The sequence below is a fragment of the Salmo salar genome, chromosome 20, assembly GCF_965601325.2.
Source record: "Salmo salar chromosome 20, fSalSal1, whole genome shotgun sequence".
In the NCBI taxonomy this organism is placed as follows: Eukaryota; Metazoa; Chordata; class Actinopteri; order Salmoniformes; family Salmonidae; genus Salmo; species Salmo salar.
The window spans coordinates 58,170,823-58,193,786 of record NC_138310.1 but is presented as its reverse complement, the minus strand read 5'-3'; the positions used below and the strand labels follow the sequence as shown (position 1 = coordinate 58,193,786).

Here is a 22,964-nt window from a genome sequence, read left to right as displayed (position 1 = left end):
AGTCCTTGCCATTGACAAGCATACCCATAACATGATGCAGCCACTACCATGCTTGAAAATATAAAGAGTGGTACTAAGTGATGTGTTGGATTTGCCCCGAACATAACGCTTTGTATTCAGGACATTAAGTTAATTTCTTTGCTACATATTTTGCAGTTTTACTTTAGTGCCTTATTGCAAACAGGATGCATGTTTTGGAATATTTTTATTCTATACAGTCTTCCTTCTTTTCACTCTGTCACTCCCTGGTCTTTGTTGTTGATTCTGTGTTTGAAATTCTCTGCTCGACTGAGGGACCTTACAAATAATTGTATGTGTGGAGTACAGAGATGAGGTAGTCATTCAAATATCATATAAGACACTATAGTTACACACAGATTGAGTCCATGCAACTTATTATGTGACCTATTGACGCAAGACATTTCAGCTCTATATTTCTAATTAATTGGTAAATATTTAAAAAAACATAATTCCACTTTGACATTATGAGATGTGTGTAGGCACATCTGTAGACACATCTGAATTTAATAAATGTTAAATTCCGGCTGTAACGCAACAAAATGTGTAAAAAGTCAAGGGGAGTGAATACTTTCTGAAGGCACGGTGAATTCATGTTGATCAGGTTTTTACTTTGGTGGACTTTGTATTTTTTTATTGACATTTGTCCCAAAAAAATTCATCAATGCAACTTTTAATCTCAAATTGTTTTTGTGTTCTACTTGTATCCCTGGTTGTTCTGAAAATAAGTGAGGCTAATTATAAGGTCTGGACATGCAGATAAAGGAAAGTCAGATAAATCAAAATCCCATTTTTGTTGGGGTCTCGGAACTGATAGGGTTAATAGAAAAAAGTGTGTGTGTAAAGCTACATCTACACTGTCACTGGAAGTCCAATAAAATAGTCCAGATCTACACATATACCCTCTGGTAACCCACGGACTCTGCTGTGCAAGGTTTATGTAGCCCTGGTAATAATCGATTCCTGGAACGCGTCCTTTATTTGCCCATTAGTCCAGGAGACGTTGATGCCTTAGTAATGGCACACAGGCTAAGGCTTGGGTAAAGAGCCACAAGGCTTAAACAAACAGTGATACAAGCATTCAGTCATTTTAAAGCCGGGTACATCTCTGGATGTAGCAGTCTTTACGCAGTGTGGCACGAGAGCTCCTGCTGGATATCACTGAAGACAAGCTTGGGTAAACCCAAACAAACAATTGTAAAGCTTTTCAAAAAGGTATCTTTAGACACACGGAAGATGCGCCCAGGTGAAAGAGGCTCTTCAATGGAGACCTGAGGGAGGAGACGAGAGATGAGTTAACTTCCAAAGACATCCAGGTGACCTACGTGGCTGTGACAATATGAATGGGAATAATAACTTCACCTTGTGTCCGATCGCAGACTCTTATAAAAGGATCCTGCTCCCACTGACCTACAGCCTGGTGTTTGTTCTGGGTCTGACCCTGAATGGAGCACTGCTGTGGGTGGTGTGCTTCCGGACCCGGACCTGGAGCTGCTCAGTCATCTACCTGACCAACCTGGCCGTGGCTGACCTGCTGTACGTGCTGTCCTTGCCGCTGCTCATTGTCAGCTACGCCATGGATGACGTATGGCCCTTCGGTGACATAATCTGCAAAGCCGTCAGATTCTTCTTCTGTACGAACCTCCACTGCAGCATGATGTTCCTCATGTGCATCAGCGTGCACCGGTTCCTCGGTGTGTGCTACCCGATTACTGCACTCCGGTTCAGGACCAAAAACCTGGCTGTTTTGACGTCTGGCTCGGTTTGGGTCCTGGTGATGCTGGAGATATCACCAACCCTTGTGTTTGCCCACACCGGGTTCATCAACAACATGACGGTGTGCTATGAAATGACCAACCCTGGCCAGTTGTATACTTACTTTCCTTACGACATGTTTCTGGACGTGGTTGGATTCCTGGTACCTTTTATGATTATTCTAATCTGTTACTGCTCAATGATGAGAGTGCTCTACCGGGCTGGAAGGGACAACTCACAGGTAGGGACAGAGAATCTAAACAAGTCCATACGCACCATTCTGGCGGTGTGCTTGATGTTCGTGCTGTGTTTTGTGCCTTATCACATTGCGCGGATAGTGTGCCTGTTCATACGTGTCTATGTGTCCAGTGACTGTAGAGTCATCAACTTGGTGATGATCGGCTATAAGATATGGAAACCCCTGGTCAGCTTCAACAGCTGCGCAAACCCACTGCTGTACTTCCTGGGTTCGGACAGGCAACGGAAGCAGCTCTGGGCCCAGTTATTTAGGAGTAAGATGGTCCATCCCACGGTGAGCACCGTACAGCCAGATATAGTACACACCGTCTCTGGTACTGCAAGAAATCAGTGACTGATTATCTTCTTTTTTTCCTCTCTCTGCAAGTCAGAATTTTTATTTTAGTAGGTGAATGGCCCATTTTGTTCTACGCCTTTTGGCACAGAATTACCCATTTGTTCAGGCAGCCCTGCTACATAGAGATGGGTCCATCTTAACCTCTACTGGACTATACTCTGCCGCTCAGTCAAAGTGACAAGAGGTTAAGACTGATTCTCTGATGTGTTCTTAAGGGCCTTTGTACCCTATTCTGGAAATAACAGACAGCACACCTCTTTCTCAGAGTTCTTTGGAACCAAATGTTTTTCCAATTCACAAAACAAAAGTACAGAACTCATTACAATACCAAATCAATCACCTTCAATATATTACTGACACTTAAATATAGTGCAATTTACATACACATTTCTCAGTCACATACCAATAAAGGCAATGGCTGTATTCAGTCATGAAGGTAATATCCTCAGCTGTAGGCATGTGCAACAAAAAGATAAGAGTCCCTCTGAGTTTGAATGGACTATCGTTGACTTTCATATTGTTTCACAGATAAATAGTGCCCTCTGCTGTTCACACAGTTGATAACCATATCCACATTGCTGAGGGCCATGCAGACAAAAAAAACACAAAAAAACCACAAAAAAACTTACTCAAGACTTCACACTTACTGTAAAGGGCATGGAAAACATACACCTTATTACACCAAATAGTACTTTCAAGATACAAACATAGTTACGGTGTATATAGTAGCTCTTTTACACCATCAAATGTAATTTAGTGATTAGCTTAGAAATGGTAATAAATAAACAAAAAGGCACACGTGTGGCTTCATAGCAACATATACAAAATACAGCAATAGCTTATCAGTTCTACATCAGTAAAACACCTGAAAGAACATTGTAGTGGGGGATATTTTATACCTTTTGTCCAGAGACATGGACACAGACTGAATTTATATGTTGAGGGGGTTGTGCAGAGTAGGCCGCATCACTTCAGTACACTTCTGTGCGCCAGTGAAGATAGGTGGGTACAGTAGTGATCTGGGAGCTGGAGGAAGTAGAAGGGAATTTAGCACCCATGTGCATACGGTGTTTGTGTGTGTGGTGTGTGTGTGTGTGTGTGTACCTGAGCTCCTAGTCTGGACAGGTAACGGTTGCGCAGGCCAAAACCTGACATGGGCCTGAGTTTGGCCAGCTTTTCCTCAGTCTGCTGACCGACCCTCTGACCCCTTTCAACTCTACAAGGACAGCAGGGGGAGTGGTATAATCATTTTTGTAAAAATACTTACGTTTATTTGCCATCCTGAGACAATACTGTAGTATATGAAAGTACATTTGATCAGACAGAATGACAAGCAGATCTGGCAAGGACACAAGGGCCTTATAAGGTTCTTTAACAAACACAGTGAACATCAGATATGTAATAAAAACATGCATTTCTTTTTATTTGAAATTCATTTATAACATTTTAACTGTGGCAATTTAAAATTGCCTAAAATAACATGGAGTTTGAGGTCATTTTTTTAATTGCAAAAAATTGAAATGATGAATTTCTCTCCAGGAACAGGGTTGGAGATCTTTGCTCTATGCAGTAGTACCCATAGAACACATGTTATTTAGAGCTGTTAGAAGTTTGCTAGAGAGATCAACTCTAAACAAACAGCACTCAGTACAATTTACACAGAGACTATTCTGCAGCTAACAAATACAAACAAACAGCCATCACAACTTTAGTGGTATATGGATCGGCTTCCTCCACTACAATATTTGACCTAATAATATGCTACGGCAAGCCACTTAGTTAAAGCTCGCGATGTCCTGCAGAAAACTGATTCAGGGTTAAAGAATTTGAAGAAATCATTCATTACAATAGAAAAACTATCAAAAGTGATTGACAGAATTATCATTTGATTTAGTGGTTTTCAACACATGAAAGTGTTTTTCGGCAATTTCCTGAGGTTGGTCAATAAATATCAACAACAAAAACATGTATCCTTCATTCAGTTGTACAGCAAAGAGGGTTTCCACCCCATCGCCAATGTTTTGGCAGCCCCACACACCCCTCTGATTCAGAGGAATGCAGAAGATACATTTCAGTTGAATACATTCAGTTGTATAACTGACTAGGTATCCCCCTTTACCAATGTTATAGGTTTCTTAAAAGTTCTCCTTCTTACCCATAAGCCAGGTCATTTTCATGAAGGTCACTGTAAAACTGCTGCATTCAAAATTTGAGTTAAAAGTTAAGAAATGGAACGTAATTATACATTGGGTGAATACTATCAAAAATGTTTCCCCTTTAAATTCCTTTATCACTTTGACAAGGTCTGCCTTAGCCTTGATGGTGTGACAGAGAGTAAAGTTTTACGAGCCTATACGACGAGCCAAGAGAAAAGGAATTTAATGAAGGAACGGCGCTATAAAGAATTTAACACAATGCAGATTCTAAAATCCTCCAGCATAAATCTGTCAAACTAGATGATGCGGATATGATTACTATTGAGAATGACCTCACTGTATGTAAAAGCCGGGGAAGGACATGGGCTGGTTTTGCGTTGCCAGTTTGATGACATTGTCTTCATGATGATTACACAGATTATTCATTTATGGGCGTTTAGAAGTAAAGCATACGAACTGTTTGTTTCAGATGATCAAAAACTTAAAGTAAAAATGTAAAGACCTTTCTGAACAATATACATTTATCAAAACATGCATAATATAACATTGATGGACAATTAAGTCCTAACACCCTGGTTTTAGAGAGATGCTTCAAAGATTTTGTTCTAAGAATATTGAACCAGTTCACCTCTTATAGCGTAGGTGATTTTACTAAGCAATAAGGCACATCCACACGTGCATTATCAGTGAATAACTTTACATCCCTGAAGTAAAAGTCACTCAGCCTGGGGCCTAGTTCCAAAGACATTTAAAAACCCTTAAAAGTCAGCTTAAAGTGCTTTCTGGTACCCCACTACTGACATTAAAGTATGATTGGTGCTGAGGTTTGAGGTTCCAAAGCATGCACACAAACACCAGTCAGTCATTAGCCAGCCCTCACACAGCCACGGGAGGGAGGAGTCAGTGAGGCGGGGAGGACGAGTCGGTATGTGATGTCAGATCAGAGGGGTCAGTATGTTGGTGGGAGGGGTCAGTTACATTGCAGGAATGGGTCAGTGTGCAGATGGGAGGAGTCAGTAGGCTCCCTAGGGGGTGATTGACAGCTGTGGCCCAGGACTGTGTGACCTCTCACCTGGAAAACAGCACAGGGCCAATGCGTTAGTCTGGGGTACTCTGCACACAGCCACACACATACTCCAAAAGCCAACTAGAATGATAAATCCTTCTCTACTGCCCTTGTTGAATTGTTGATAAGTGAAACATTAACTTCATCCCATTTTTCACATCTGCATGGGCAAGTCAACAAGGGCAGAGGGAAGGAGAGAAGACATTGGAGAGGTATTGGGCCGAGCAGTGACACTACACACAAGAAAAGAAACAGGTTAGACCTCACGCGGGACCACGCTCACACGGGACCACGCTCACACGGGACCACGCTCACACGGGACCACGCTCACACGGGACCACGCTCACACGGGACCACGCTCACACGGGACCACGCTCACACGGGACCACGCGTGTTAGGAGAGCCAGAATTAATTAAGGAGCAAGGAAACAATACATGAAAACATTATGCAGATTGAGCACCAAATACACTCTTGATATAGAGAAAGACTAAATCGGACTCAATCCAGAGCGGTCATATGATCTACTAACCATGCACATGTTCATTCAGAATGTTAACTACAAACCTCTGAAATGGCTTTTCTCAAATGTTTTCAACAAACCCACTTGGGATCATATATCGTAGAGCTTCTCTTACAACTTTCTCTGAGCCTTCAGATAAGGTGAGAGGTTGGGAACTCTAATGAAGTTGCAGGCTTTTGTTTTTAGTCCAGCACCAGTTGGATGTTTAATAATACATTGATAATAATACATTGATAATAGGTCCTTGCCTTTCTCCTTATGAGTGGGTTGAGAACCAAACGTTCAGTGGCTCTTGTCTGTTGAGTGTGAGAGGGGGGAGGTGAAAGGTCATGGATACTCACTCTGAATCTGAATTGGAGCACTTCAGGAGTTTGGCCCTGGCAGAGGCTGAGAGGTTCAGATCTCCTCCTGAAGAGAGAAAGGGAGTAATGGAGAGAGAGGAGGAGAGAGAGTGGTAGGGAGAGGAAACAAAGAGGGAGAAGGACAGAAAGAGAAAGGGTGGGGGAGAGAGAACAGGAGAGGGATATCAAAGAGCATGGTTAGTGATGATATCATAATGCACGCTCCACAGTGAGTGGTGTAATGGTGTCAGGGGAGCAGGAGGCCAGCTCCCATCTCTCTTACCTCGTAGATAATCAACAAAGTACAGCATCACTACTGCGATCAGTGCCACTGAGAGAGAGAGAGAGAGAGACATTTATTGGTTGACTCAACACACACAGACACACAGAAGTGTTACTCACAGCAGACACAGGCGCTGAAGAAGACCTCCAGGAAGAGGTATCCCTTGTTGTCCAGAATAGATCCTGCAGCCATGGAGATCAGAGCCAGGCCCAGGTTCTGGATGGACTGCATGCTGGGAGGTAGAAATGCCATGCATCATCACCATCAACAGCAGCAGCAGTATCATCATAGGCACAAATAATGGTGGCCAGAATGCAAAAGCCTGTAGGTATGAGGACGTTTTCTGGTTAGACAGAAGGGGTGGGTAGGAGAAAGTATACTTACAAGCCATAGGCTGTCCCCAGCTGATGCTCTGGCACCACGAAGGCCACCATGGGCCACAGGGCACAGGCCAGCAGGGAGTAGGACACACCCAACAGGGACTGGAGGACACAGACACACCATAATCAACACTGTTACCAACACCATTCACTATACCTGGTTACCCAGTCACAATACAACTACATACATACATACATACACATATATATACATATACATATACATATACATATATATATATATATATATATAATATATATATATATATAAATAAATCTGACTGTCTTGCAGGACTAAACAAATGCGAGTGTTCAAGGACCCAGTGATCCAAGGTTGCATGTCCAAATCTGGTCCACTGCTCATTCTTGCATACACCAGGTTTCTAGTGAATGTCCTAATGTCTCCAAGGTCATATTCTGCTGTGACCCACTCTGTACCATTCTAACGGTAATAGAAGGGAGAATTGTCATCACCATGGCGATCCAGGGGTTCCAGAAGGTGAAGGCGAGCATCATGTGGGCTATGAGCGTCGTGAAGACGGCATACATCACCCACATTACGTTCTTCCCTATCCTGTCCACCATGAAGCCCAACACAGGAGAGGCTGGGGCCGAGATGATGTACACAATACTGGGAGAGAAGAAGAGGGTGGAGAGAGAGACACGGAGGGAGAGGAAGGGAGGAGGAGAAGGAAGAGAAAAGGGAAAGGAGAGGAAGGAAGGGATAGAGAAACGTACAGTTACAATGTGTTGTGGCAGTTCTTAGCCTGAGGTGAGGAGAGCTAAAACAAACCTCATTTGAAGAACTCCTAACACAGGCCTCACTCCGTCCAAATGGGATCACTCGTCTTATTGAATTACTCTGGCATCTCAGACTGGGGTAAAATGTTGTGTGTTACCTGTTGATTGCTCTTGCCTCAGGTGGTGAGAAGTTGAACTTTTCGATGAAGAAAACCCTGCAAGGGGAAGACAGACAGAGGTGAGAGAACAGTCAGTCACAGCAGACCAGAGTATGTCCATACTATCACTGTAACATATCCCACCACCACATTAAGCACATCCCTGCTCCTGTCCTATTACTATAGGCACTCCTCACTGCTCAACTCAGACCAACGTACTCTTTATGCTGCTATTACCTTTATTTAACTAGGCAAGTCAGTTGAGAACAAATTGTTATTTACAATGACGGCCTACCCCGGCCAAACCCAGACGACGCTGGGCCAATTGTGCGCCACCCTACGGGATTCCCAATAACGGCCGGATGTGATGCAGCCTGGATTCGAACCAGGGACTGCAGTGACACCTCTTGCACTGAGATGCAGCGCCTAGTGACTATGCATTGATAATAAACAGCGAGTAGCAGCAGTGTAAAAACAAAGGGGGGGAAATAGAAGATAGTCCGGTGACCATTTGATTAGTTGTTCAGCAGTCTTATGGCTTAGGGGTAGAAGCTGTTAAGGAGCCTTTTGGTCCTAGACTTGGCGCTCCGATATCGCTTGCCGTGTGGTAGCAGAGAGAACAGTCTTGACTTGGGTGACTTGAGTCTTTGACATTTATTTGCTCAGCAGGCATCGACACTGTATTATTCTATAAACTACTGACAACATTTCTCCCAAATTCAAAATAAAAAATATTTTCATTTAGAGCATTTATTTGCAGAAAATGAGAACTGGTCAAAATAACAAAGAAAATAGGCAGTATTGTCAGACCGATCCTCCACCAAATTTCACAGTGGGTGCGAGACAGTGTGGCTTGTAGGCCTCTCCAGGTCTCCAGCCACTGAAATTTGGAGGAGGATCGGTGATGATCTGGGGGTGCTTCAGCAAGGTTGGAATCAGGAAGATTGGTCTTTGTGAAGGACGCATGAATCAAGCCACGTACAAGGTTGTCCTGGAGGAAAACGTGCTTCCTTCTGCTCTGACAATGTTCTCCAACTCTGAGGATTGGTTTCTCCAGCAGGACAATGCTCCATGCCACACAGCCAGGACAATCAAGGTGTGGATGGAGGACCACCAGATCAAGACCCTGTCATGGCCAGCCCAATCTCCAGACCTGAACCCCATTGAAGACCTCTGGAATGTGATCAAGGGAAAGATGGAGCCATCAAACAAAGCCGAGTTGCTTGAATTGTTGCGCCAGGAGTGGCATAAAGTCACCCAACATCAATGTGAAAGACTGGTGGAGAACATGCCAAGACGCAGGAAAGCTGTGATTGAAAATCAGGGTTATTCCACCAAATATTGATTTCTGAACTCTTCCTAAGTTAAAACATTAGTATTGTGTTGTTTAAAAATGAATATGAACTTATTTTCTTTGCATTATTCGAGGTCTAGCAACACTGCATATTTTTTGTTATTTTGACTAGTAATTTTCTGCAAATAAATGCTCTAAATGACAATATTTTTACTTGGGAGAAATGTTGTCAGTAGTTTATAGAATAAAACAAAAATGTTCATTTTAACCAATACATACCAATAAATAGTAAAACCAGAAAAACTGATAATTTTGCAGTGGTCTCAATTTTTTCCAGAGCTCTGTGTGTGTGTGTGATTATATATATATATATATCTCCCGCCTGCCTCTCCCCCTCCTCCCCCATCTGCCTCTCCCCCCATCTGCCTCTCTCCTCCCCCCCCATCCAGCCATCTCTTTGTCTCTCCTCCCGCCGTCTCTCCTCCCCCCGTGTCCCCTCACCCATATCTCTCTCCCCCTTTTGTTCTCTCTTTGCTTATGGATTGGTTTTCTTTTATACCAAGAGATGTACTATTCTGCCCTGTAACAGTCTGTCTATTGATCAGACACAGCTATTGTAATTTAACAAGGCTATTTCAGGTCTCCGAGTCCCTTTATCTTTCCTACCCACTCAGAGGATTAGATTACATGGTCACCAACTGTTAATACATGTTTTAATCAGCAAGGGTCAAATGGAATTAAAGATTATATTCTAAAAGAGTTTAACTAAAGATAATATTAATCCGAGGTATTTTACATGACGGAGAATAGACATTGTGTTCGAGGGGACGGGCTTGAACGAGGGGCAGCACATAATCCCCGATCTACAATCACCTTGCAACCCAAATAACTACTTGTGATAAAAAGCTGGCCATATTGGTGATGGTTTTGGCTGATCAGACATGAGTGATGGTTCGTGTGCTACTCACTGTCCCAATCCGATGAAGGGGAAGATGGCCACGTAGTAACCCACACAGATGATGAAGATGAGCCACAGTTGGAAGGGAAAGTCCTTCACATCCGTCAGCTTGATCACTTCCCCTACACACACAGAACAAATGTTCAACACACAGAAGCAGTCTTGGCTAAAGAATCACCTTGGGAAAGAGGTATGACAACAGCCAGTCAATAACCCACAGGAAGTAGTACTACGACCCCTGACCTCCACCCCAGTCACACTAAAGCCAGCCCAGGGAAACACAAGCTACCTTCACAATGATCAATTCTGACAAGATTACACACAACTGGGAGTTGGAGGTTTCCCAGGTGGATAAATAACTCCTTAAATCAACTAAATTCATCAAGGAAAAATAAGATTGGCTAATTGTGACAGGTAACAGATTAGTAGGAGAAGGAATCTACCCTCCATCACCTCCCTCACACTAACGGTGTCAGAATTCAGTGGACATAACCATAGATAATGACCGTCATCCCTGTCAATGTCATTATCCGGTGTTATTCAGCTCTGATTGGGATACACATCTGACGCGGTCATTATCCGGTGTTATTCAGCTCTGATTGGGATACACATCTGACGCGGTCATTATCCGGTGTTATTCAGCTCTGATTGGGATACACATCTGACGCGGTCATTATCCGGTGTTATTCAGCTCTGATTGGGATACACATCTGACGCGGTCATTATCCGGTGTTATTCAGCTCTGATTGGGATACACATCTGACGCGGTCATTATCCGGTGTTATTCAGCTCTGATTGGGATACACATCTGACGCGGTCATTATCCGGTGTTATTCAGCTCTGATTGGGATACACATCTGACGCGGTCATTATCCGGTGTTATTCAGCTCTGATTGGGATACACATCTGACGCGGTCATTATCCGGTGTTATTCAGCTCTGATTGGGATACACATCTGACGCGGTCATTATCCGGTGTTATTCAGCTCTGATTGGGATACACATCTGACGCGGTCACAGAGTGCCATGTTAACTCACCGGTCCCTCCCTGTTCCTTGTTGAGGATCCTCTCGGCTCGCTTGTCCAGGTAGCCCAACACCAGAGCACAAACCAGAGAGAATATACAGGTCACCCCAGCTGGAGAAGGAGAAGAGAAGAAGAAAGAGAGATAGATGGAGAGAGCAAGAGAGCGTGAGCAAGAGAGAAAGGGTGAGGAGGGGATAAGGGAGAGAGAGACAGGAAATCATTACATCAGCTATGAACAGGTAGGTGTGTCTCATGAACCCACGGCAGCACCATAGGGTAAGTCCTCATGAGAAGAGCCTGGAAAGGATCTGTAAAGCCCTGTCTAGTTTAGTCTAAATAAACATGACTGCTTCCTGAGGAAGGCACAGTGATGCCGAAACGTTGGTAAATACCCATTAAATTGCTAGGAGATTATACATGGAGTGTGCGACTTTATTTTGATAGTTTATTCACCGTTTGTCAGCACCTCCACACAAACTATTATTCTGGGTGTGCGCCAGCTCATGTTTTTTTTTTTTTTATCTGCTTCCTTAGGCCCAACAGTCAGAGTAATTAGATAAAGTAGCTCAAAGTTTTACTTTGGATTTAGTGTCGAGAGCTGTTGCCGGAATGCTTTCAATTTCTTGGAGGTGGTCGATTGTTGGGACCGAGAGAATGAAAGCATCAAAGCTGAGACCGAGAGACAGAAGCTGTGTTTCAATCTCAAGGCCGTCAGAGTGTTAAATAGCCATCACTAGCACCTTAGAGGCTGCTGCCCAATATACACAGTCGTGAAATCACTGGCCACTTTAATAAAGGGAACACTCGTCACTTTAACCTCTCTGGGAAATGTGGGACAAGAGCATCCCACCCTGCCAACAGCCAGTGAAATAACAGAGCGCCAAATTCAAAACAACAAAAATCTCAAAATTCAAATTTCTCACACATACAAGTATTACACACCATTTTAAAGATAGACTTCTCGTTAATCCAACCACAGTGTCCGATTTCAAAAAGGCTTTACGGCGAAAGCATAGCATTAGATTATGTTAGGACAGCACCTAGACAAGAAAAACCACACAGCCATTTTCCAAGCAATGAGAGGCATCACAAAAACCAGAAATACAGCTAAAATTAATCACTAACCTTTGATGATCTTCATCAGATGGCACTCATAGGACTTCACGTTACACAATACATGTATGTTTTGCTCGATAAAGTTCATATTTACATCCAAAAGCCCCATTTTACATTGGCGTGTAATGTTCAGAAATGTTTTGCCTCCAAAACTAACAGTGAATGAGCACATCAATTTACAGAAATACTCATCATAAACTTTCATAAAAGATAAGTGTTATGCACAGAATTATAGATAAACTTCTCCTTAATGCAACCGCTGTGTCATATTTAAAAAAAGGTTTACGGCGAAAGCAAACTTTGCAATAATCTGAGTACAGCGCTCAGACATCAAAACAAGCCATACCTGCCATGTTGTGGAGTCAACAGAAGTCAGAAATAGCATTATAAATATTCACTTACCTTTGATGATCTTCATCGGAATGCACTCCCAGGAATCCCAGTTCCACAATGTTTGTTTTGTTCGATAGTTCATCTTTATGTCCAAATACCTCCATTTTGTTTGCGCGTTTAGTCCAGCACTCCGAATTCACTAAGCGTGCGAGTTTAGTCCAGACGAAAAGTCTAAATAGTTACATTACAGTTCGTAGAAACATGTCAAACGATGTATAGAATCAATCTTTAGGATGTTTTTATCATAAATATTCAATAATATTCCAACCGGACAATTCCTTTGTCTTTAGAATTGAAAGGAAAGGCAGCTCGCTCTCATGGCTGCGCGCATGATTGAGGATCATGCCAATTTTCCAGACACCTTCTGAATCAGCTCTTCTCTCCCCATTCACAGTAGAAGCCCGAATCAACATTCTAAAGACTGTTGACATCTAGTGGAAGCCTTAGGAAGTGCAATATGACCCCCCCAGACACTGTATATTGGATAGGCAATCACTTGAAAAACTACAAACCTCAGATTTCCCACTTCCTGGATGGATTTTTTCTCAGGTTTTTGCCTGCCATATGAGTTCTGTTATACTCACAGACATCATTCAAACAGTTTTAGAAACTTCAGAGTGTTTTCTATCCAAATCTACTAATTATATGCATATTCTAGCTTTTGGGCTAGAGTAGCAGGCATTTTTGGGCATGCTTTTCATCCAAGCTACTCAATACTGCCCCCCTTTCCTAGAGAAGTTAATGTTTACATATTTTGCAGTACTCATCTCATATGTATATACTGTGTTCTATGCCGTGCCGACATTGCTCGTCCAAATATTTATATATTCTTAATTCTATTCCTTTAATTTGGATTTGTGTACATTGTTGTGAAATTGTTAGATATTAGTGCACTGTTGGAACTCGAAACACAAGCATTTCACTATACCTGCAATACCATCTGCTAAACACGTGTATGTGAACAATTTTTTTTATTTTATTTGCCTCTCGAACTAAACTCTCTCACATCACATACCCCCTCTACAGCAGAGGGGTATGTGGTCCATCAAATATTCTCTATTAACCAGGTGAAATTTCAATAAGTACAGTATGTGGCTAAATTAAGTAGGCTTTGGTTTGAACTAACCGTAGGGTATGGATATATTGGACCCATCTCACAGGCTTAATGTCTCATGTTTTTTCCTCTCAGTTTCTTAGTCTCCCCCACTTTCTTTTATCCATCCCTCTATCAGTGCTGAGATTAGAGAGCATTTGTGATAGAAATGGTATGGTGATGCAGACAGGGCTGGAGAGAGATATGTAACCTGAAGCTCAATGTAGACAGCAGGCCTGGAAATCAAGCTCACTCCTCTTGATCAAATATGGACACGCATCTCTCTCCCACACACAATGTGTGGTTCTGTATTATGTCAAGATATATGTGGACCCCAGGAAGAGTAACTGCTGCTTAAGCAACAGCTAATGGGGATCCTAATAAAATACACACACTAGTGATGCGAGGTTTGACTCATAACCCGCAGTCCCTGCGGTTATATTGGGGGGCAGGTGGGTGTAGGGTCATGAAATATTGTGTGGATGAAGGTCGGGCGGGTTGAATAAAGAGAAACAATTCATTATAAAAATCCATAATTCTTGTTCCCATCTATAGGCCACACTGAGTTTCATATATTTTTTATTTGGCATTAGTGCCTAGCCTAAGATATAGGGCCTAAAGGTGTGCATGCCAAATACATGCGCCAATCTCCAAAATGCTTTTTGGAACTTGGGCAGAAAATTGTAACATCAATCCACTGAGGCAAAAAGGACCGTGTCGGAGTTTAATTCAATAAGAGAAAAGCTGCAGAAACGTGAGGTGAAAATAAGGAAAAGGGAGGGAAGATTTGTTGGAGTGGTAAAAGAGGATGATAGCAGTGCAGCCTGTTTTGTGTGATGATTGAGGCACTATACAAATTAGACAGTCACAAGACTTCAAATATGGCACGTCACACCTGCAGACAGAGCAAGCCCAACCAGTCGAACCGTGTACCAGCAGGTCAGGTCTCCAGCCCATCTCATCTTACATGTACGCTGACAGCAAAAAGATACCACTGCAGGTGACATACAAGTTCATTGATGTTTGTGTGGACATTGTTTTCGGGAAAGGGCTTCACCTCCATGGCACAGGGACTTATTAACATTGGAGCCAGTTATGGAGCTGTCAACGCCAACTCTATCATCCCACACAGACAGACGGTGTGCGAAAGAGCCAAACAGGCTGCAACAGAGAAGGCTACACTGTCTGAGTCAATCAAAAATACTTTAGATGACGGTGACGTTGCCATCACCACAGACATGTGGATGGATGATTTCAAGAAAAGAGCATACACCGTGCTTAAGTGCCATTTTTGGACCGAAGATTGGCAACTGAAAAGTTGCGTCGTCACCAGCGTGGAGTTTGAAGGCTGACATGCTGGAGTTGGTCAGCAAGCAGTAAACAGAAATACGGCAATTGCTCAAGGACAGAGACCAACTGGGTTGAATTAAGGGCATTTACCAGGATGAGCTGAGTACTCATCGACTTCCTGTCAGTCTTCAAGGCAGTATTTTTAGAGCTAGAAGGAGAGAAGTACCCCACTCTCCATTTGGTGATGCTCTGGTTTTACAAACTAAAACAACGCTGTGAGCCAACAAGCAGAGATCCACTCTACGCTGAACACATCCGCGTACAGGCATCAAAGGTCCTCACCGAGAAGATGCTGCTCACTCCCACTCGGAAACTCACCACGTTCCTGTACCCAAAACACTGAAGATGCACCTCAACGAAGAACGAGTCGCTATGTACGACCAAGCCAGGAGACTGACAGAGCCAGTCGAGTTTCAGCACCACGGACCTGTCCAGCCACGGTGCCTTGTGTCGACGCTGATGGAGTTGCAGCACCACGGACAGAGGATTTCATCCACGATAACATAATAATCATTAGGTCTATTCTTATTAGGTATTTTTAGGATTTAGACTGCTATAGGCCTGAATCATTAGGTAAGCCTATACTAGTAGGTTATGGATATTCATAGACCTATTACTTGCTAAATGGTGTCACCATGCCCCCTGGCCGAATAGCCAAGTAATGTATTGAAAAATATTCACATTACAGTTGGAAGCACAAGCAACTACTCCATAAAGAGACCAAGATTTAACTTGACGGAGCGGGAGGACAAGACAGAAGCCGAAGAGATCGACGGAATCCAGAGGTATAGAAGCACTCACTTTTCCCTGGAGGATTGTGTTGGGGAAAGTTTGCTTGCTTTCTGGGAGAAGCAGGAGCGTACCTTTGCTCAACTCGGACTCTCGCAAAGAGAATTCTCTGCATTCCGGCATCAAGCACATAGAGTGAACGCTTCTTCAGCACTGCCAGGAGCGTTGAAGAATCCAGGCGCAACCTGAAACCTGGCACAGTGGACCCAATTACGTTTCTTAACAGTGCTGCAAAAGAAAGCAAGACAGACAATTATACCCTCATAATTGGACAGTGGGTACTTAGATTTTCTAAACTTTGGTGTGTTAAAAATCCATTTATTTTCTAAACCTATTTTTTCATATATATATATATATATATATATATATATATATATATATATATATATATATATATATATATATATATATATATATATATATATATATATATATATATATATATATATATAATGAAAATGTCTTGCTTGCACACACACACACACACATAATGAAAAAATTATAATATAATGAAAAAAAAATTCAAATACCGGTATATTAGCCCAGACAGGCAGTCAGCCAACAAGATGTCCATTTACAGTTTCACATTTTGTTTTGTTTCAGTAAAATAATAGGCTACTGTTCAATAGGCGCAAGCCTTTTAAAATGCTCAAGAGAAATGTAATGGCTCAATAAATTGTTTAAGAGAAGAAAAGAAAAAAGAACTGCACAGCACATTTTGGATATTTGCGGGTAAGGGTCAGGTGCGGGACTCAGATTTTCTCTTTAGCACATATAGGTCGGGTGGTTGCGGATGAGTTATTATCAGTTTCAGGCGGGTGAACAAACAGCTGACACACACACTTAACTCACCGATCATGAGTGAGACTCCCAGAGTGGTGTGTCCTGTCGAGCCTACCAGGTCAGCGACACGGTTGTACACCGAGCCCATGATGTTCATGTTGACCGTGCTACCCTGAGGGAGAGGAGACAAGCAAACACTTCCTGATCAGCCACATAAATAATGCCTTAAGTATTTGCTTCTGTATTTATATAGTGTAATACTTAGCTTCCAGCGTGTTCTTACCAGCCTGGCCATGCTGAGCTGAAGACCAAACACCAGGTTGAGTTCCTTCCCTTTGAACCAGTTCACTGCATAGGTGTTCTGGGCCACCGCCAGGGACTCACCGCCGATCCTACCCAGAGAGAGCACTTAGTTAGGGTGAGAGAAGTGGCTTGGAGCTGTAGCAAGGACAAGCTCTAAAAAGCATCTTACCCAAACACAAAGCGTCCAATCTCCATTAACCAGAATAGATCTAGAAGTGCCCCAACAGCAACTATAACCTGTGGAAATACACAGCGGTGGAAAAAAACCTCAACAGTCAAGCTTAAAAGTAAAGATAGCTTAATAGAAAATGAATCAAGCAAAAGTCCCCCAGGAAAATACTACTTGAGTAAAAAAGTATGATTTTAAATGTACTTAAGTACAGTGCGGGAAGAAGTACTCAATTGTCATACTTGAGTAAAAGTTCAAAGTAAAAGTTCTACATCAAATTCCTTATATTAAGCAAACCAGACGGCACGATTTGAATGCATGTACAGCTGAAGTCGGAAGTTTACATACACCTTAGCCAAATACATTTAAACTCAGTTTCACAATTCCTGACATTTAATCCTAGTCACAATTCCCTGTCTTAGGTCAGTTAGGATCACCACTTTATTTTAATAATGTGAAATATCAGAATAATAGTAGAGAGAATGATTTATTTCAGATTTTATTTCTTTCATCACATTCCCGGTTGGTCAGAAGTTTACATACACTCAATTAGTATTTGGTAGAATTGCCTTTAAATTGTTTAACTTGGGTCATACGTTTCAGGTAGCCTTCCACAAGCTTCCCACAATAAGTTGGGTGAATTTTGGCCCATTCCTCCTGACAGAGCTGGTGTAACTGTATCAGGTTTGTAGGCCTCCTTGCTCACACACGCTTTTTCAGTTGTGCCCACAGGTTTTCTATGGGGTTGAGGTCAGGGTGTTGTGATGGCCACTCCAATACCTTGACTTTGTTGTCCTTAAGCCATTTTGCCACAACTTTGGAAGTATGCTTGGGGTCATTGTCCATTTGGAAGACCCATTTGCGAACAAGCTTTAACTTCCTGACTGATGTCTTGAGATGTTGCTTCAATATATCCACATAATTTTCCTACCTCGTGATGCCATCTATTTTGTGAAGTGCACCAGTCCCTCCTGCAGCAAAGCACCCCCACAACATGATGCTGCCACCCCCGTGCTTCATGGTTGGGATGGTGTTTTTCAGCTTGCAAGCCTCCCCCTTACTCCTCCAAACATAACAATGGTCATTATGGCCAAACAGTTCTATTTTTGTTTCATCAGACCAGAGGACATTTCTCCAAAAAGTACAATATTTGTCCCCATGTGCAGTTGCAAACCGTAGTCTGGCTTTTTTATGGCGGTTTTGGAGCAGTGGCTTCTTCCTTGCTGAGCGGCCTGTCAGGTTATGTCGATACAGGACTTGTTTTACTGTGGATATAGATACTTTTGTACCCGTTTCCTTCAGCGTCTTCACAAGGTCCTTTGCTGTTGTTCTGGGATTGATTTGCACTTTTCGCACCAAAGTATGTTCATCTCTGCGTGGTCCCATGGTGTTTATATTTGCGTACTATTGTTTGTACAGATGAACGTGGTACCTTCAGGCATTTTTAAATTGCTCCCAAGGATGAACCAGACTTGTGGAGGTCTACATTTTTTTCTGAGGTCTTGGCTGATTTCTTTTGATTTTCCCATGATGTCAAGCAACGAGGCACTGACTTTGAAGGTAGGCCTTGAAAAACATCCACAGGTACATCTCCAATGGAGTCAAATGATGTCAATTCGCCTATCAGAAGCTTCTAAAGCCAAGACATCATTTTCTGGAATTTTACAAGCTGTTTAAAGGCAAAGTCAACTTAGTGTATGTAAACTTCTACCCACTGGAATTGTGATACAGTGAATTATAAGTGATTGTTGGAAAAATTACTTGTGTCATGCACAAAGTAGATGTCCTAAACGACTTGCCCAAACTATAGTTTGTTAACAAGAAATTTGTGGAGTGGTTGAAAAACAATTTTTAATGAATCCAACCTAACTGTAAGTAAACTTCCGACTTCAACTGTATGTTCACACACACACACACACACGTTCAAGTTTGGGGTCACTTAGAAATGTCCTTATTTTTGAAAAAGCTACTTTTTTGTCCATTAAAATAACATCAAATTGATCAGAAATACAGTGTAGACACTGTTAATGTTGTAAATGGCTATTGTAGCTGGAAATGGCAGATTTTTTATGGAATATCTACATAGGCGTACAGAGGCCCATTATCAGCAACCATCACTCCTTTGTTCCAATGGCACGTTGTGTTAGCTAATCCAAGTTTATCATTTTAAAAGGCTAATTGATCATTAGAAAACCCTTTTGCAATTATGTTAGCACTGCTGAAAACTGTTGTCTTGATTAAAGAAGCAATAAAACTGGCCTTCTTTAGACTAGTTGAGTATCTGGGGTTTCAGCATTTGTGGCTTCGATTACAGGCTCAAAATGGCCAAAAACAAAGACCTTTCTTCTGAAACTGGCCAGTCTATTCTTGTTCTGAGAAATGTCTATTCCATGCGAGAAATTGCCAAGAAACTGAAGATCTCATACAACGGTGTGTACTACGCCCTTCGCAGAACTGCGCAAACTGGCTCTAACCAGAATAGAAAGAGAGCCCAAACTTTTCAACGGTAGTGTAAATAGTAAAGTACAGATACTCCTAAAAACTACTTCTGTACTTTAAAGTATTTTTATAAGTACATTACACCACTGGAAATAGACCAATTGAATTTGTACTACATATTTTGAAGTACAGCAGCACTCAAATACATCTCCATCATGTGGTGTTTACCTACCTGTCCAACGCAGACAAACAAGGCGAAGATTATCGTTCCTAGCCTACCAGGATATGAGAAGCACAGTGACAGAAACTAAGTTGGGGATAATATGAAGTGAATATGAACATGTTCATCACAATGTTATCTCTCCTTGTGTTGCTGGAGATGACTGCCCTAGTTCCTCATAGATTCAGATTAATCCTCCACACACACAATTACATCAGAATCCACACCAGAGTGATTACAGAATCCCTTATCATATTATATAAATGTGACGTATAAGGTCCCTATTGTGTAAAGCTCACCTTATCTACGTATTGTACACATACAGTGTTTGCTCTGAGCAGCACAGCACTATGTATGCGTTGTGTGACTGTAACCAGGTTGTCACTGGAGGCAAGAGGTTAAATATCATGTTTGCGCCTGTACAAAACTGTTGTCCTTGGAAGGCAATAAACAAATATTCCATGTAGGGAACATGTGCTAGTACAGTAGTGTTTCATTAGTAACCTGTGGTCCTACCTGATGCCAAAGACCCTGTCGAGCAGGAAGCCCCCCAGGAAACAGAGCACCACGTTGGGCCAGGAGTACCAGGCATAGAGCTGCATGAACATGGATGTGTTCAGCTTCATGTCCTGGTGCAGACCAGAGAGGAGAGAGAATGTCAGTGCATTGGAAGCCCAAATTACTAGAAAAGTATCTTTAAGAAAGCAAAACAAAGGCAGAGAAACACAAACATGAACTGAGTGCATGGACCAACCATACACTAAATATGACCTGATATTGGTCTGTTTACAGTATTAGAAAACCTTTGAGCACAATGATAAACAGAGAAACTTAGCTATGCTCGTTCTAATAAGCCATTTCCTTGTTAGTGCCGACAGAACACCAAAGACGACACATTGCTTTGTTTCACTTATCTGCAAGCTTACAACATCGTCATGAAGAGTCAACAGACTTACACATAATTACGTGGCCATAGAGTTATAATAAAGTACAATACATTTTGTGAAGTTATTTTCTATATTGAAACATGGGAGGAAGGCTCTGACATAGAGCAGGCTAGACTACAATGACGACAGGGTGACATGACGGTGTCGTCGGTCGCATGACACCAACGTTATGCATGTGACAGAAGGAAACTTCAGTCCTCCTTCCTCACCTGTATGACTTGAGTCTGCAAAGCAGCGGGGTTATCATAACAGAAGTAACTTCCTGAAACAAAGTAATGCTGTTAGTGGGTAGAATTAATACATTGTATTTGTGCATCAAAGTGCCGCAACATTCTAAACCCGCTCTGATTTGATTGATACGGTCATAAAAGGCTACCGCGTGGTGAAAGATAACCAAACTAACAACGACTCAAAGAAGTCTAATATCCAAAAGCAATTAGTCTGATAGCTGAAAGAAGCCTAAACTCTCTCCAAAGAGTTTTGATAGAACCGCCCTGCTCACCGAATCCGAGAAAGCACATAAAAAGCAGGACGAAAATGCGATGAAGCAGTCGTCTCGGGTCACAGAGCGCGGACATCGGTTTGACCGGTCTGCTTTCATTTCTGGGACCTGAAGAAGAGACATCCCCTTCCTCGTCCAAAAGTTTCTGTCGCTCCTCCGCCATCTTCGTCTGTGTTTTGGAATGGAAGGCAAAAGGTTAATAGGGCGCAGATAGTCAAATGACGTCCTGCTCCACGTGACTCGCCTCTGGTTGAGCGCAGCAGTAAGGAGCGCAAAAGTAGTGATGGGTCGTTGGCGAACGAGTCGGCTCTAAGAGCCAGCTCGCCTATCAGAAGAGCCGAATCTATTTATACAAATATTTAAAAATTAAGATATGAATAATCAAAAGATTTAAATGAATAGAATGAACTAATTCAAAGGACGAAAACACATAAATAATAATATAGGCCTAAATGCTCAAGCGCACACATTCATTCTGACTGTCTGCTCAGACTAACAGCCTCACCTGTTGTTCCTGTCAATCAGACACGCAGTGTCAACCAATGAACCAAAGATCCGTGAGGGAGGACCGAGCCAACTCACTCACAGTCACACACTTAGCAGCCGATGAGAGAGAGGAAGGACAGCTGTGAAAACAACAGCTGGAAAATGAGTCGGAAGCACAGTATGGATGCATTTTAATAATGTAGACAATGTTAGAGCACAGTGTAGAATTTGCCAAAACCAAATCTCATATAAAGCCGGTTCTACGCACAACCTACACCGGCATATGCGAACTGTGCACCCAACTGTGAAGCTAGCTGTAGCGGAGCTTTGAGAAACTAGCGGGCCTGCTAGTGATAGTAGTGGAGCCAGCGTATCCACTCAGTCAAGTAGGCCTACTCTGCGACCCACAGCAATGCAGTCTTCTATGGACCAGTTTATGCCAAAGTCTATGTCTGTAGCAAAACAAGGCCAAATTGATATTGCATTGGCTAAAATGATTGCCACCGATTTCCAGCCATTTATATCATGAAGGAGAGAGGTTTTAGAAATTATAGCAATAGTCTAAATCCAATGTACACAATTCCAAGCAGGAAAACCCTTTCAAAATCACGTATTCCATAACTGTACGAGAGCACACAGGCTTCAGTGCGGGAAAGAGACCAAAAAGCTACTGCAGTTTGCCTTACCACTGACTGCTGGACATCAAGAGTAACCACTTCTTACATGTTGGTTACATGTCACTTAATTGAACATTTTTCGATGTCTAGCTGTCTTCTGGACTGGTTTGAGTTCAGCGACAGACACACCTCAGAGAACTTGGCAGAGGAACTGTTGAGAGTGGCCAGAGAATGGTAAGTAGATGGAAAAGTGGTCTGTTGTTTTAGCGACAATGCAGCTAACATAACCAAAGCCATGAAAATGTTAAAATGGACCCATCATCCATGTCTTGCCCACACAATCAACCTGATTGTAAGAGATGCTCCGAAGGTGATGAAGCCCACTTTGGACAAAGTGAAAGCAGCTGTGGAATACATCCACAGGAGCACAGTAGGTACTGAAAAACTAAAGTCTACACAACGCCAG

At 42.4% G+C, this 22,964-nt stretch overlaps 2 protein-coding genes across 3 annotated transcripts; one reads left to right on the top strand and one right to left on the bottom strand.

Moving 5' to 3' along the window:
* The first annotated feature begins 1,224 nt into the window (after positions 1-1,224).
* On the top strand, positions 1,225-2,365 carry LOC106580950 (P2Y purinoceptor 3-like). The gene has a single exon (XM_014162541.3). It carries the CDS (start codon positions 1,358-1,360, stop codon positions 2,363-2,365), a length of 1,008 nt encoding a protein of 335 aa, XP_014018016.1. The 5' UTR covers positions 1,225-1,357.
* Positions 2,366-2,625: 260 nt separating this feature from the next.
* On the bottom strand, positions 2,626-21,649 carry LOC106580941 (lysosomal dipeptide transporter MFSD1). 2 transcript variants are annotated; one of them, XM_082966592.1, is made up of 17 exons: positions 21,396-21,649; positions 21,103-21,155; positions 20,463-20,575; positions 19,959-20,001; positions 17,288-17,355; positions 17,099-17,207; positions 16,885-16,987; positions 11,304-11,402; positions 10,277-10,388; positions 8,015-8,071; positions 7,590-7,746; positions 7,120-7,217; positions 6,855-6,967; positions 6,736-6,783; positions 6,453-6,519; positions 3,473-3,584; positions 2,626-3,394 (listed from the first exon to the last, which is right to left on the bottom strand). In XM_082966592.1, the coding sequence occupies exons 1-17, from the start codon at positions 21,556-21,558 to the stop codon at positions 3,335-3,337; spliced, it is 1,575 nt and encodes a 524-aa protein (XP_082822718.1). In that variant the 5' UTR covers positions 21,559-21,649; the 3' UTR covers positions 2,626-3,334. The 2 variants fall into 2 exon arrangements, with proteins under 2 accessions (XP_082822718.1, XP_014017998.1); XM_014162523.3 differs by lacking the exons at positions 2,626-3,394; positions 3,473-3,584 and adding an exon at positions 3,766-5,596.
* Positions 21,650-22,964: the final 1,315 nt, after the last annotated feature.